At 39.0% G+C, this 14,508-nt stretch overlaps 1 protein-coding gene and 1 long non-coding RNA gene across 3 annotated transcripts in view; one reads left to right on the top strand and one right to left on the bottom strand.

Annotated features, from left to right (window-relative positions):
* Nucleotides 1-875: 875 nt before the first annotated feature.
* On the top strand, nt 876-14,487 carry LOC125702766 (uncharacterized). The gene is made up of 4 exons (XR_007380691.1): nt 876-1,682; nt 2,405-2,535; nt 7,457-7,544; nt 8,608-14,487. It is a non-coding gene; the product is annotated as an uncharacterized LOC125702766 (long non-coding RNA).
* ALCAM (activated leukocyte cell adhesion molecule) overlaps nt 2,600-14,508 on the bottom strand; it is a 117,889-nt gene continuing 105,980 nt past the window's right edge. For both annotated transcript variants that reach the window (XM_048965984.1, XM_048965993.1), the window contains exons 15-16: nt 7,649-7,765; nt 2,600-4,970 (exon numbers count right to left, since the gene is read on the bottom strand). In XM_048965984.1, coding sequence (XP_048821941.1) covers nt 7,678-7,765 — 88 coding nt within the window. In that variant the 3' untranslated portion in view covers nt 2,600-4,970; nt 7,649-7,677. The remainder of the gene's footprint in view (nt 4,971-7,648; nt 7,766-14,508) is intronic.

The raw sequence follows: 14,508 nt of genomic DNA, 5'->3' as shown, positions 1-14,508 counted from the left end.
CCAGGTTTGGACTAAAAGACAGAGAAAGTTTTAAAGGTGAGAAAGTAAATGGATGGAAATGACTTTAAAGTAAACTGGATCTGTTCTTAAAGCGGTAGGATGCTGCCTTTCTCCTCAGGTCCCTCTCAAGCACAGGACTGGGCAGTCTGCAATAGTCCTTGTATCACAGCTGCATGAGCTGAAACACATGAAAAAAAGATCATGTCCTTAAACACAGTGCTTGTGCTGACACTCCAGGGTGAAAATTCCTGCATGCCATTTATTTTATGTTATGTGTTGTTGTGTGAATGGGAGGAGGAGGGTGAGCCAAAAAAATAATCTGTCCTACAAATAAACGAGTGACAGTGAGGGCAGCTGGGAATCAATCTGTACATCACAGGAGATGAGAGAAAGCACTAGGACAGGACGTGCAGGACTGCACAGGCCTTCTCTGCACATCAGATGGAAACACGAGAACAAGAAAAATATTTGGGGATGAGGACATATGGTGGAGGTACATTAATGTTTTCTGATTAAGGAACAAAATTTCATAATACTTAGTCTCTACCTTTTCAAGCTGAAATTCATTACTACATCAAAGTGAGTGCTTTGCTGCTAACAGAGTAAATATTTCTATTTAGAAAAATGTGCAAATTACAGGACTTTTAAAGAACCAAGTGGCTGATAGTGAGTGGCTGTCTGGCTGGAGTTGATCTTAGTTAATAAATTGATTTTGATGTAATTAGATAATAAGTAATAAACTTAGCTACTGATTCTGACAATTTGAAACAAATTATTAAATGTGTGTGCTGCATGACACATGAAGCACTTTTTAATGTGTGGTGGTGGTGGGTTTTTTTTGTATGTATGTTCCATTTTGTTTTTCAGCCTCTCCACCTTGCTCCCTGCCCGCCTGTAGTACTACAGTGTGCTCAGCCTGTAGCAAAGTGCTGTGAGGAAAGGCTGAGGTTCCCCTTGTTCAGCACTGGAGCTAAGATGGTTTCTGCCAGCCCGAGGATCCCACCCTCTTCCAGAGACACAGGTATGTAATGTGCAGAAGTCATGGGCCTCCTGTGTTCTCTCCAACTCCACAGCTTGGGCTATCTTGACTGCAGGAGCACGCTGTTCAAAAAAGCTGTAGCAGTTAAGTTTTAGAAGCAGATACCTGGATGGAGATGCTTTTTCATCAAAAGAAAACTTTTGCACAGATGTGGTTGACACAGGAGGGCATGATCTCATCCCATATGTCATCATTAATCTTAGCTGAGATAACTGCAAATGTGTGACCGTCACACATGCAATGACACAAAACATGAAGCCAACAGGAAAGTACCTGGCTACCAGCTACATGTGGTAGTACAAGTAAATCAGACTGAACTGCAACAGCTGAGGATATTAGATGAACTTGCAAGTTCCATGAAGAAATTACTTAAAAAATAAACAAAAAACCACAACACCACCTTTGCCTGTCTCTGTGGCTGCTACCAATATGGGTGAAACGTGTCAGCATTCCATTATGCTCAAGTCATCAATGTGCAATTTAGAAGTTACTGACTTGTCTCTGTATTTCAAAGCAGAACATCATCATGAAAACTGTTTGCAGGGAAAGTTGTAACATATTGCCTGAACCATCCGTATTGCTGGTTGATGATGGCATGTCATGGGCAGTACAGATGACGGCATGTGGATAGTCTGTTTTACTGGTAAGCAATCTGGTAAGAATTTAACACTAATTAACGGTCTGAACATCTGCTAACTCAAGAAGTATAGTTGGGGGTGCATAAAATCCTGGAAAGTAAGCTGTTCTGTAGGACTCAGACCCAGTACAAAATCCACCTAATGCTTTGCCTTTTCTCATGTTGATTCCAAGCACTCACTGTTCCTTCAGAAGGCCTCACCTTCTGGACATGCCATTACCAAATGTTTCTGTGCTAGTGTTTTGTTCATCTATTACATTGAGCTGCAGTTTTGAGATATTGCTTCTGGGGTCTTAAAAAATGACTGGCTTGAGAAGCCTATGGGCTCTCCTTGCAGTATGCTGCTTCTGCACCATGCAGACAACCTCTTGGTTTGTTCCAAGCTCAGTGACACTTTTCTGTACAGCCATGAACAGATATCACAACCAGTCTTAATTTCCCAACCTCAAGAGGTAGAGGTTGGGTTTGTTCCACTGTGTGCTCTTTTTGTTTTAAACCATTTCTGTGGAGGGATTTTTTTTTCCTTCTTACATGTGGTAAATTGAAGCTGACACCGGAGCAGTGTACAACATTAGATTTCAACAGGACCCCTAAGAGTCCTTCCAAGAGTGTTTCTTTTAACAAGGTTGCATGTGGAGACACATGCCAACCTCATGGGGGGTATCAGGTACCTATGAGGCAGCATGGGACAGTTATATTTCTCTTAAGTGAGTGCTGATTCTCTCTAGGTCCTGACCATCTGCTCTGAGAGAAGGCCCATACAGCCACATAGAACTCCCCAGACCTCATGGGACTCTGCACCAGTGGGATTCTGCAGACGTATATTTGCAGTATCACAGTCAGCAACAGCACAAGCTTGGTAAGTAAAGTGCCCCACTCACATTCATGTGCGCTCTTTCAAAGTGAGATTTCAGACAGGCAAGTGAAGATATACTTCAGTTTTATTGTTGTTTAGGCATGGATAGAAACATCAATTCTTTTGCGCTCTTGGTTCTTGAAACGTGCCTACAGTGAACGTGGAGCAGTGAAAAACGCGGCTCCTAGGACTGACGATTTAAAGTGCATAGGAGATCTAGCAGAATTCCAAAGGATGAGAAGGTCTTCTAATTCCTTTCTCATAGCTGTGGAAGTCGAAGGACTTTTGTTCTTCTCTTCTTCCACCATGCTCCCAAGACAGTGGTACAAACATTTTCAACCCTTCCCTATGCTTTCCCTGATGATCTTTGGAGGTTTCTTCTCTGTGTTTAAAAACTATTTGTAGTGTTATAAACAGTTGATTTTTGCATACTCCTTCCCAGCATTCTGTTGCAACTTTTTTTCCTGTTTAGAGTCACGCTCACTGTGATTTGTTAAAAAAATGTGTTATCACTTGGCAGTGTTCTCGCACCAAAAGAAAAAAAAAAGATATATTTGTATATAAAGTAACTGCTTTGTGTGTTCACGTTTTATTTTGGAAAAACAGGTGTTTAAAAATTTTAGAATTTTTTTAACAAAATTCTAAAAAGAAAAAAAAAATCACAATATTTACAGAGATAACATAATGGCTTAGCCATGCAAAACAAATCACTTTGGTTTTTCCCCCATTTTACTTTGGTTTAAATACTGACCAAGATTATAATTTTTTTTTCTCCTCTTTGCCAAATAAAACAGTAACAAATCAAAAGTTTAGAGGCATATAACAGGATTTCCCTCTAGTATTTTATACAGCATAGAGTCTATAGGACTTCTTATGTATTTTAATCCATGCCAATGCACTACAGGAAGCTTTTATTAAGACATCAGTCACTACTGCCCAGACATATAACATTTTACAAATTTACAAGTAACAGTGTTTTCTTCCCCCCTAAATAATGCAAAAGTGGCAAAATACATTTCCTAACGTCCATCTCTTTCTTTTATTTATTTATTTATAGTCTTTTTTGCCTACCAGTCTATAAAAACATACTTTTTTCCCTGGATATTTGTAAAAGGAAACCTGATGTTCTGCATGCTTTGCTGTTCCTCCCCATCAATCCACCTATCGCTTTCTTCCCAAAACGATCCTTCCTCGCAGAATGAAACTTCCCTCTCCCTTAACAACAATTCTCTATCAGCCATTCACCCTAAACCATTTTCTTATCAGTACCGTTCTAAAAATTTCCTCAAGCTTAAAACATGTTTATAAAGTTACAAACTTGAATGTAACTAAAGATACATAGACATTTCATTGTTACAATTATATGTACTGTTTGATAAATTAGGTACCAGTTAAAAACACTAAAATTATCTCAAGGTGCATTCAATATCTGTAGCATAGTTAACAAAACACACAAAAAATATATATATTCTATTTTTGTGGAAAAAAATGCAGCTTTGATATGACCACTTTTTTTAAAAAATCTCCAATTCTGACTGATATCTCTTTGAAATGAAGAAAAGGTACAGTACTTTAAGGCAGCGGATAACGTAAAGGAATCAAAATCAAACCAGAAATCCAGTTCCTTATCCTAATTTTAACACGAAGGACAACAGGCAATGTATGAGTAAAACGTACGCCTTGCTTTAGAAGGAAAGGACCACAGGCCACCATCTGCACGTAGGCTATGAGTGTTTCACTGTGTTCCTTGCTCAGCCCCCAGCCTTCTCCATTGAAATTCTTTATTCCCTTTCTGGCTGTTTGCTTTCCCTCGGCTTTCTTAAATTCTCACTGTTATTAACAATTCGGGTTATTTTTGTCACAATTGTCACCTCTCCTCTTTACTGTGACTTCTAAAAAATGAAAAAGGAGATCAATGTTTTCCTTTAAGACAATCTTACGCTTTAGGTATTTGCTACAAAGCAGAGGTTTCACTGATAACAATCAGAATTAGACATGTACCTGCCCAAAGGGTGCCATAAAAACAATTGAAATCAAACCATTACACTATACATCAGAATAACAGCAACTCCCAGAACAAAGCCTTACAGTGTATAAAAATAGCTACGTAAAAAATTTACATAAAGGCAAACAAAAAGAAATCTTCAGTGCAGACATTTACAAAAAAATAGTTTAAACAGAACACAACATGGTGACCTATTATCATGGCTGTTGCCAAAATTAGTTATTCTGTGGGTTGGGTTTTTTGTTGTTGTTGTTTTGTTTGTTGTTGTTTGTTTGTTTGTTTGTTTGTTTTAGCTTGAGATAATTGTGTCTAAAATCCGCTGAAAACTTGGTAGTATGATCTGTTTAATACTTGAACCATGAATAGCTGTCACTTCTTTGTATACGTTTAAATACAATCCACGTTCATGCTTCAATTGGTCTATATGTATTCTCTGAAAACATGAAAGATAAAGGCAGTTAAGCAGGTTTAGATTTAAACATGTTAATCAACATAACTGCTCAGCATTCTGACCCCCAAACAAAAAGCTAATTAGCAGTACTTCCCATCTTGTTTATTATCTTTATTGATGACCTAGATGAAGGGATTGAGTGCACCCTCAGTAAGTTTGCAGATGACACCAAGTTGGGAGGTGGTGTCGATCTGCCTGAGTGTAGGGAGGCCATTCAGAGGGATCGAGGTAAGCTGGATTGCTGGGCTGAGGTGAATGGGATGAGGTTCAACAAGGCCAAGTGCTGGGTCCTGCACTTTGGGCACAACCCCATGCAGCACTGTTGGCTTGGGGATGAGTGGCTGGATGACTGTGAAGAGGAAAGGGACTTGGGGCTGTTGGCTGATGCTCAGCTGAGCATGAGCTGACAGTGTGCCCAGGTGGCCAAGAGGGCCAACGGCATCCTGGCGTGCATTAGAAATAGCGTGGCCAGCAGGAGCAGGGAGGTGGTCATCCCCCTGTACTCAGCACTGGTAAGGCTGTATCTTGAGTACGTGTTCAGTTTTGGGCCCCTCTACAAGAAAGACACTGAGGCCCTGGAACGTGTGCAGAGAAGGGCAATGAAACTGGTGAGGGGTCTGGAGCACAAGTTTTACAAGGTGCAGCTGAGGGAGCTGGGATTATTTAGTCTGGAGGAGGCTCAGGGGCGACCTCATTGCACTCTACAAATTCCTGAAGGGAGGCTGTGATGAGGAAGGGTTTGGCCTCTTCTCCCAGGCAACAAACAGGACGAGAGGAAATGGCCACAAGTTGTGCCAGAGGAGGTTTAGGTTAGACATAAGGAAGAACTTTTTCTCTCAGAGAGTGGTCAGGCACTGGAATGGCTGCCCAGGGAGGTGGTGGAGTTGCCATCCCTGGCAGTGTTCAAGAGGCGTCTGGATGAGGAGCTACGAAATATGGTTTAGTGCTTGTGGTAGCAAAGGTAATGAGAGGAGGGTTGGACTAGATGATCTTGCAGGTCGTTTCCAACCTTGTGATTCTATAATTATAGAATCCATAGAATACTTTCTTCTCCCAGTTTAAAAGAACACTTTCCTTCATGATAGCAGCTGTTGCAATGTAGTTCCTAAAGCAACGTCTATCTGGTAGGTAATGTACTTACGGATAAGCTTTAATTGATGCAGGACTACTGACCCAACAAAATAAAAAACTGTAATAAAAGATGGCACTGAAGGCTTGTGATGCTATTTGAATTGCTATGGCCAATAAACACCTTCAGCAATTTCGTCTCCACCTAATCCCCTCAATATTGCAATGCCGTGGAAAGTACAAAGTCCAGAAAAACAAATAAATACAGAATGACCCCCAGCTGAGGAGATGGCAGAATTTTCCTGTAGGAATGTATGTACACTGTGACTTTTTCAAAATCCAAATTTAGTTTTCACTTTTAAGACTTTTAAGTCACTCATAAGGTACTACTTGGAAATTCCCAATGCCAAGGAAACTCCAACAAAAGGGCACACGGGAATACTGCATCTCTTCATATACTCTATAATCATTTTTCTTTAGTACAAAAATAATGAGGTTTATTTTTAAATTTCAGATAGTACTAATGTAGTGAAATGATCCATAATCAGAGCTGTATTCTTATGCAAATGAGAAATGTGATCATCCCACCATATGCTTTAAAGTCCTGCAGCCCAGAACAGGTATCCAGTGCTATTTAGTTACTCAGGGCCATCCACTGCTTTTTTATTGAGGAACTCCAAACACTGTGCTGCTGAACATGTACTACTGCCCTTTTAACGATCAGCTGATGATTAATTCAAGAAAACTGAGTATGGTGACCTACCACAAAGTTAATCTAAAATTACCTGTGTTGCTCAGAAAAATGTTCTGAACTCTCACTTTGAGTACCAAGTAGCAAGATATGGCATGTGGGTATGCAGCAGTGGTGTATAGACGTGCAGGCACTGGGTGGTGCTGTTGGTGCTTCGTAGTGCCCAGTAACTCCAGACAGAACTTCTGTGTCTGTTTATTTTTGCATACTTTATTTTACACAGATCCCAGCTGGGCAAGCTTGTATACCTGTTGCACTTTTACTAGCTTAACATACAGTATCTCCTTCCAAGAGCATGTGGAGAATCATACCACTTTGTGAGGTCCTGAATAAAAGAATGATTTTATTCTTAGGAAAGGTTTGTGCCTTTTGCAGCACTGATGAATAAAGCCCATCAAGAAATATTGCTTCCTGTAACGCAAGAGTGCTCCTGTGAGCATTTAAAGCCATAACTCAAAACCTTCTAAATGTTACCTACACACCTTCTACACAGAAATGCACAGGTAGGTATATACCACAGTGGTATATTACACAATTAGTTTTTTCAATTGCACAAGTCAAAAAAAAAAAAAAAAAAAAAAAAGCCAAAAAGCCAAGTACTAACTTATATCTAACTTATAACTTATTTCTTTAATGTGTGTCTATGCAGGTTAGAACTTGTAACTGGCTGGGGACTTGAGTCTGTCTGTCTTCATATCACCAGAGTCCAAAACCACTCTACTTCCTATGCCCAAAGGGTAAGCAACAGAGACCCGAGCTAATCCTGTGATTGTTAGACATGGATTGCGAGAGAGAGAGAAGAGGTGGCCAGGTGTTAAATTTTGCAGTATGAAACACCTACCTGGAATGATGACTGACACATTTTGTCTCTTAAGTCTCAGATTTATGATTGTTTTCTTCTAGTTTTTTATTTTCTTCTATATTTCCGAGATCTTTGTCTACATGTTTTGACGCTGTCCTAGAACGAAAAATTAGGGTCATTTTTGCACTTTTACAGCACTTTGTTCCATACACACATTAACGATGCTGCTCCCCCCTCTTACAGTTCTGTTTGGAGCAGAGCAATAGGCTTGCATATGATTGTAAATGGACCAATAGCACCAGTTTCCCCACTGAAGCCATGCTTGTGTGTTCTATATCTTGGGAAATCCAGAATTATTCTGAGCTAGCAAGAATGGTTGAATTGGTTGTGCAGATTCATGTATCTCGATAAATTAATTGTGAAGCTTGTTTCAATAAACAAGAGTTTGCTTTAAGGCATACTAAAATGTTACAAGTATGGCTAAGATATCTTGATCAACCTAGCAATCTTTTGTGTACTCGTAGTAATTGACTTTCAGAAGCTGTGCCAAACAGCAGCTCTTTAACTGTGAAGAAATTTAAGGAAAATTCAGGCAGCACCAAAAAAAGAAAACATTCTGTCTTCCAGATCTGTGCTGGCTCTGACTGACAAGGTTTAAGTAAAGAAGGGATTGTGTAAATGTTTGAGGGGGAGAAAAGAGGTATGCCTCGTTTTAAATAGCAGGTTGTCTTTAATACGAGTGGTGGAGATGAATTAATGAGTTAAGTGCTTAGTTTGGCTTAGCACAATAAAACCACTAAGCCATTCATTTAATGTGTGAGAAGCCTCACTGTCTGCCAAGGTGAAAGATTCCTGCAGAGCTGCGATAACATTTTGAAGGCCACAATTTTTAAAATGTAAATGGGCAAATGTGTTTGAGTGGGACAAAGTAAATCCCTCGTGTCAAAGCAGATTATGGTATAGGCATTTTCTCTAAGGATAATTTGTTTCCCCTACAGAAAAGTAACATCTGTTGTGACAGATTTATGCATATGCTCACCCTTGCTTCAGAGTAAAGATCTGCGGTGACACTGACTTGCAAAATGCAATGAAGACACAGGTAGGTAGGCAAAGGAGTGTGACATGGGACGCTGACACCATGCAGGTATGTACCTTACAAAACCACCAATTCCAATTTTTTGCTATTGGAGTGTTTCAGTGCACATCCTCCATCTGAGCAAAGGCTGCGAGCCAGGGCTGAGCACTGTGCGTGCCCTGAACTGAAGGAGCAGTGAAAGGTACTGTCAATAAAGCACTATTTAGTGCTTATCTCAGCAAGCTTCTACCAGGTGCTAATGCACCTGCTCCTTAGCACCCCTGGGAATGCTGTGACAGCTGCTGGTGGGAGCAGTGTATGATGGGCAGTGCCAGAGGGCGTGCAATTCAGGGTCCCAAACCCCATGGAGTACACTGAATGGGAAAAGTTTTAAAGTAGGTTACTTCCTAGGTGGTTCAAACTTGTAATTCTTCCAAGTTACATTTATCTTTTACTAATGTTCTCAGACTGCCTCTGTTCTGCTTGTGTGACTGTCAGAAGGGCAGGTGTCTGTGCAGAACCAGTTTTGCTGTAAACCTTCTTATACACAGATTCAAACTACTGATTGTCAAAGGCAAATCTAATTTTAAAATGCCAAACTTGATACTTGAAGGAACACGTTCTACAGTGGTAAGTTTCTATCGTACTGTGAACTTCCTACTTTCTTCAGATATCTAAGAGCCTGGAACACAATAAGTGCACAGGAGGAAAGGATGTAAGATGTAATGAAGAAGAAAATCCAATGATTTGGTAGAGGTCAACCCTCTCCTGTGATCATAGTAACCCTTCACAAATCTCTTTAATCCTAGTTAAAAAGCAAACAAACAAAATATCCAAATAAACAAAGCCTTTAAAAATTTGGAAAATTATTTTTTCTAATTAAATATAAATGTAAAACTTTGTCTGTTTTAGGTAGAGCACAGAATCTGTCTTGTCACAGTTAAGAAGCCTTTTCCACAAAGAATTCTTTCACAAAACTGGAGATGATAAGGAAAGAGATGAAAAGCTGAAAGAATCTGGATCTGGGCAACTGCCAGAGCTGATATGAGCTGGAGGTGGGGAAGCAGCGCTGTGCTCATCTGCTCTCACAGTGCTGTATGTGGGCACTAGGGCTGCTGCTGCGGACAAGTGAGTGGAATGGACAGACTATTGGCATGGCTCAGCATGATGCCTTTTTTGGCCTCTTATCCACGTTTTTTTATAGGACCTAAAGCAAACTGGATCTCGAATGACCTGACACCTAACCGCCTAACAACAGGAAACTGTAAGTAAGTGGCATTACTGTTCTTTGATCAGGTTAAAATGGATCAATGACTACAGCTGGTAGGTCCTGCGTTGCTATCAAGATTTATTTTTCAGGTGTTTCACTGTAGCTCTGCATTCAATGGAACCGTGGTATTCCCTCACTAAATGCCATCTCTGTTTTCCTAGAGCCAAAAGGGGTGAGAATGGAGAGGTGAAAGGCAGCATTCTGACTTTGAAAGAGAGTTCCCCAGAATCCTGATGTGGAGTACAGTGAGTGTTGCTTGTCTGAAATCAGAGCAGCTTTTCATGTCAGAAAGCCAGACAGATTTAGATTTTCAGCATCTGAGACTGAAATACATACAAAGTTCAATTCTAGTGTCTTGGTGATCTTGCTGATCACCAAATGCTGATATATGGGCAGATTCACCACCTCAGTACAAATTCTATTTCTGTTATTTTTTGTGCTAAATAGTATTATTAAGGGACAGAATCAAAATTTAGACTGAGTTGCAGCAGTGTGATCCATTGGCAGTGCTGTGCCAACAGCAGAGGAATGGGCAACTCTGTCATCTCACACAAATGATGAACAGATCCAATAAGCCCCTATTTTAGTATGCTTTGGCAATGTTACACAATCCCTGAAGATATTCAAGGCCAGGCTTGATGGGTTCCTGGGCAGCCTAATCTAGTGGTTGGCAACCCTGCCCCCAGCAGGAGAGTTGAAACCAGATCATCTTTTGAGGTCCCTTCCAACCCAAGCCATTCTAGGATTCTATGATATTGTGAAAGCTGGATGTATTATTATGAGCTTACTTATATCTCTTGGCTGTTTTTTTTTTTTCTTTTTTAATCGTTTTTAAAACAGATCATTGCAAGTTCTTGCTAAAATCATGACTCATATTTTACATTTATCTATGCTCGCTCTTCAGGAAAATGATTATCCTCAGGGAATGCTAATCAAAATGTCTCTGTAAGTAGTGCCAAAATGAGGTCTTCAGTTTTCTTTTGAGTGTGTGTTGAGGGGCCATTATTTTCACACATTTTGTTTAAATATTTTTTATAATGTTTTTCTTAATATAAGGAATTTTTTTTTCCTATCTCCATTGTTTTACTTGCTTTACTGTAAATACACTCTGCATATAGGTTACACACACACACACATATATATCTCCTTGGAATTTAACTCCTAATTTCTTTTTATCTCAGGCAACCAAGCCTCAGCTGAAATTCTGCTGAAGAAGAAAATCTGCAGTGCCTTTGTCTTGCTATCAAGCTTGTGATAATGACAGGTAAGAAAACACACATAGATGGAGTTCTAAGTGTTGAAGCAAGAGCTATGAACTTCACTGTCAGCAACACATTTGAAAGGCATGTTAAGACACTGAACTGCAATGCTGAAAAGGATTTTGTAGGAGCTGAGGATCTCACCCCACCAAACCTGGACTATTTGCAACCTCTTTCCCTTCACCCCAATTTTGCCTTCTAATTCCTACAATTACTTTTAAATGCCTATTTGTAGGAAAAAAGGCAAAAAGAAAAACATAACAAAGGAGCAATTTTTGTAAATTCAATTTATTCCATTTTCATGCAAGTTTTGTGATGTTAACTGACGCTTCCAGAGTTGTTCTTAATTTGGTCTTTTCTCTGGAAAGCAATTGCATGAAAAACAATGCAAGTGCTGCATCCTGTTGTAAACATACAGCAAGTTGCCTGTATATTTGTCCTGCTACATTTGGTTTCGTATGCTGATTTCCTATAAAGTATCAGTAAAGCAGAATTGCTATGCTTCAAGTGTTCAGTTTCAGAGCGAGTCAAGCAACATTCTTGATTACTGTGATCTAAGGAGAATTTCAATATTTTGTTGTGCTCTGAGCATGAACAATTTCAAGACTGCTGCTGTGCTTCAATTTGCCCAGCTGCATATACTTTCACTGCATTTTAAATCTACATGCTGCACTTCCATGCCTGGAGAACAGGGATAAAGGTTGCTGGGTATGTTGCTTTCTTTCTAAACCTTTAATGTGTACAGAACTCTCATTAGTTTCTGGCAACATGAAAATTTTGTATATAAAGGATTTACAGAAGATGGGTGTTCTAGAACTGCTTAATTAAGATACAGCAAAAGTTTTAGTAAGATTCTTCAGTGCCATATTATATCCTCTGATCAGTGCTAATTAGTTCATTATATGCTTTTTGGAAAATGGACAAAGCTGTAGAAAACAAGCATTTGGCCTTCTGCTCAGATGAAGGAGAGACAAAGCATGCTGGGATAGGGAGCCTCAGCTCTTAATGTGAGACGGGGCTGGTTGCAGGACATGGAATACAGATGAGGCCCTGATTCATGGGATAATATTCATAGTGAGAAGAATATGTGGCAATAATCAGCTTTTGCATCAAGTGGAGCTGAGACAGTGAATAACTCTATAAGTGATTTATTGTGAATATATTCCAAAGCTACAAGTGTAATTTCTACTTAGCGTGGAAGACAAAACAATAGAAGATTATGCAAACCACAACACCCATAATGACAAAAGTAATGTTTTTCTTGCCTCGGCAGACTTGGAAAGTTCTGTGCTGCTGCCTTCTCAGACTTTCCTTTGGCGTCACTTTAGGGATAGAGATTAGGTGAGTTACTGTTCAAGGGTGGGTTCAATAAGTGACTACTATCTGTTGGCCTGCACGGGGACGGACAGTTGTGATTGGACATAGACTGTAACTGAAGGTGTAAGGTGCTTTTTACAAGGAGTATTTTTACTTCTAGATTATGCTGAAAAACTTGTCAGAGAATAGGTGCCGACACTCAGCTTGCTCTTGCAAGTATGGCGTACACAAGTTAGGGAGGATAAAAACAGGTCAACTTCAATATATGCTGAGAACATGAGATTGTCAGTGACAATATATCAATTAAGGGTTTCAGAAGCCAGCAACATTGTATGAAATAGGAAGACTATTATTTAACTATAAAGGTTTTTTATTGTTATTTTTTTGTTCCTGGTGAACCTTTCTAATAAATTCAAGCTCTAATTTTACTTGAAGCATGTATAAGAGAAATTGAGCACAAGGAAAAGAAAAAAGAATATAGAATATTCCATTTAGAATATAATGTATCCTATATTAGAAGAGGAAAAAGCTATTTTAAATCACAAGCTCATTTCAGCAAATGACATCCTGTAATCTAGGTTTCTAATCGGCTCTCACCACAATATATAAATGGTGCAGAGAAAGATACTTTACCTTCTCTGCCCTCCTTGTATCCTACCACCTCTTGCAAAAACCCAATCACTGCATCATTTTATGACTGCACATTCTCATATTCAAAACAGATGAGAGAAAATGATTCTAGACATTATTACAAGAGTAGCAAAGTGTGGGAGGAGGAGCTCAACGTTATTTTACTAGATGATTTTAAGTTTTCCAACTGTAACGATTCTATGGTTCTATTATTACTTCTTAATTAGTAAGCAAAAGAAGCATGACCTTTGGAAAAAAAAAAAAATTGCTTCCGCACCCTTCCATAATATCTGAATATGGTTTTGTGCTCTGTCAAAATCAGCAGTTCTTTATTTGCAGAACTTCTAAAAACTACTTAGTTATGTCTAGAGAACATTCCTTATGTAATATAAAAAAACCCTGCGTTTTATAAGAAAAGTAGATTGAGAATTCTTTGTTACACTTTGTCACTTTTCTGTCACACATTTTAGATTTCATTTGAGCTAACTGTAATGAAAAGTCACAAAAAGAACTTTAAGATTTTTTTTTATATACTTGTGCTGATTTGTTTTTATTATGCATAACTTCTTTAATCTCCCTATTTAAAAAGTACTTAACAACAACCTTCCAGACAGCAAGCCTGTTCTAAGTTCTCCCTTGGGACACATACATGATGATAAGGCCAAATGGCACACAGTCATGGCCATCTTTAAAATTATGGAGAAAAATGGCTACACTTTAATAAAATGAACTGGATGATCTCAAAGTGGGCCTGAGTGATAATACAAAAACTTGAAAGCCAAGCAGACCTCAATGGCAAATCCTGTGCTTGCTTAGGTTGGTAAAACATTCATTTGGATGACGGCTTCTATCTTTTCTGCAACAAAAGGTCTACGTTTACCATTTTTACTTCTATAGATCTCAAAGTATATGTAAATGAATGAATGAAGGACCTAGATAATTCAGATCTGTTCTGCAATTTAGTCCGCGTTTTAAAGCAGAAGAGTTACCCAAATTTTTAAGTGTAGACAATTTCCAGTAGCAATCGAGCCACATAGGACGTGACTTCTCACAGTTAACTCACAGGTACCATATCAGCTCAGATTTGGCTGTCAGGAAATAGAACCTCATTAGAGACAGCTAACTATGAAAAGTCTTGGAGTAAGCTGCCTTTATCCAAGAGAAATATCTTGTTGAGCTTTAGGGCATGCCAATCAGAAGTGTCAAGTTTCCTTTCTCTATTAAATGCACTTAGTATAACAACTTGTCCCTGTCAGACTACTGGAATGCTGCAGGAAGGAAAACAGGTAAATATATGTTTGTGTTTATGATTATTTTTTAAAATTTAGTATCAAGTTTTTCATAAATT

This window comes from Lagopus muta, chromosome 1 (genome assembly GCF_023343835.1).
Source record: "Lagopus muta isolate bLagMut1 chromosome 1, bLagMut1 primary, whole genome shotgun sequence".
NCBI classification, from domain to species: Eukaryota; Metazoa; Chordata; class Aves; order Galliformes; family Phasianidae; genus Lagopus; species Lagopus muta.
Note: the sequence above shows the minus strand (reverse complement) of the source record. Positions and strands in the feature narration are given on the sequence as shown.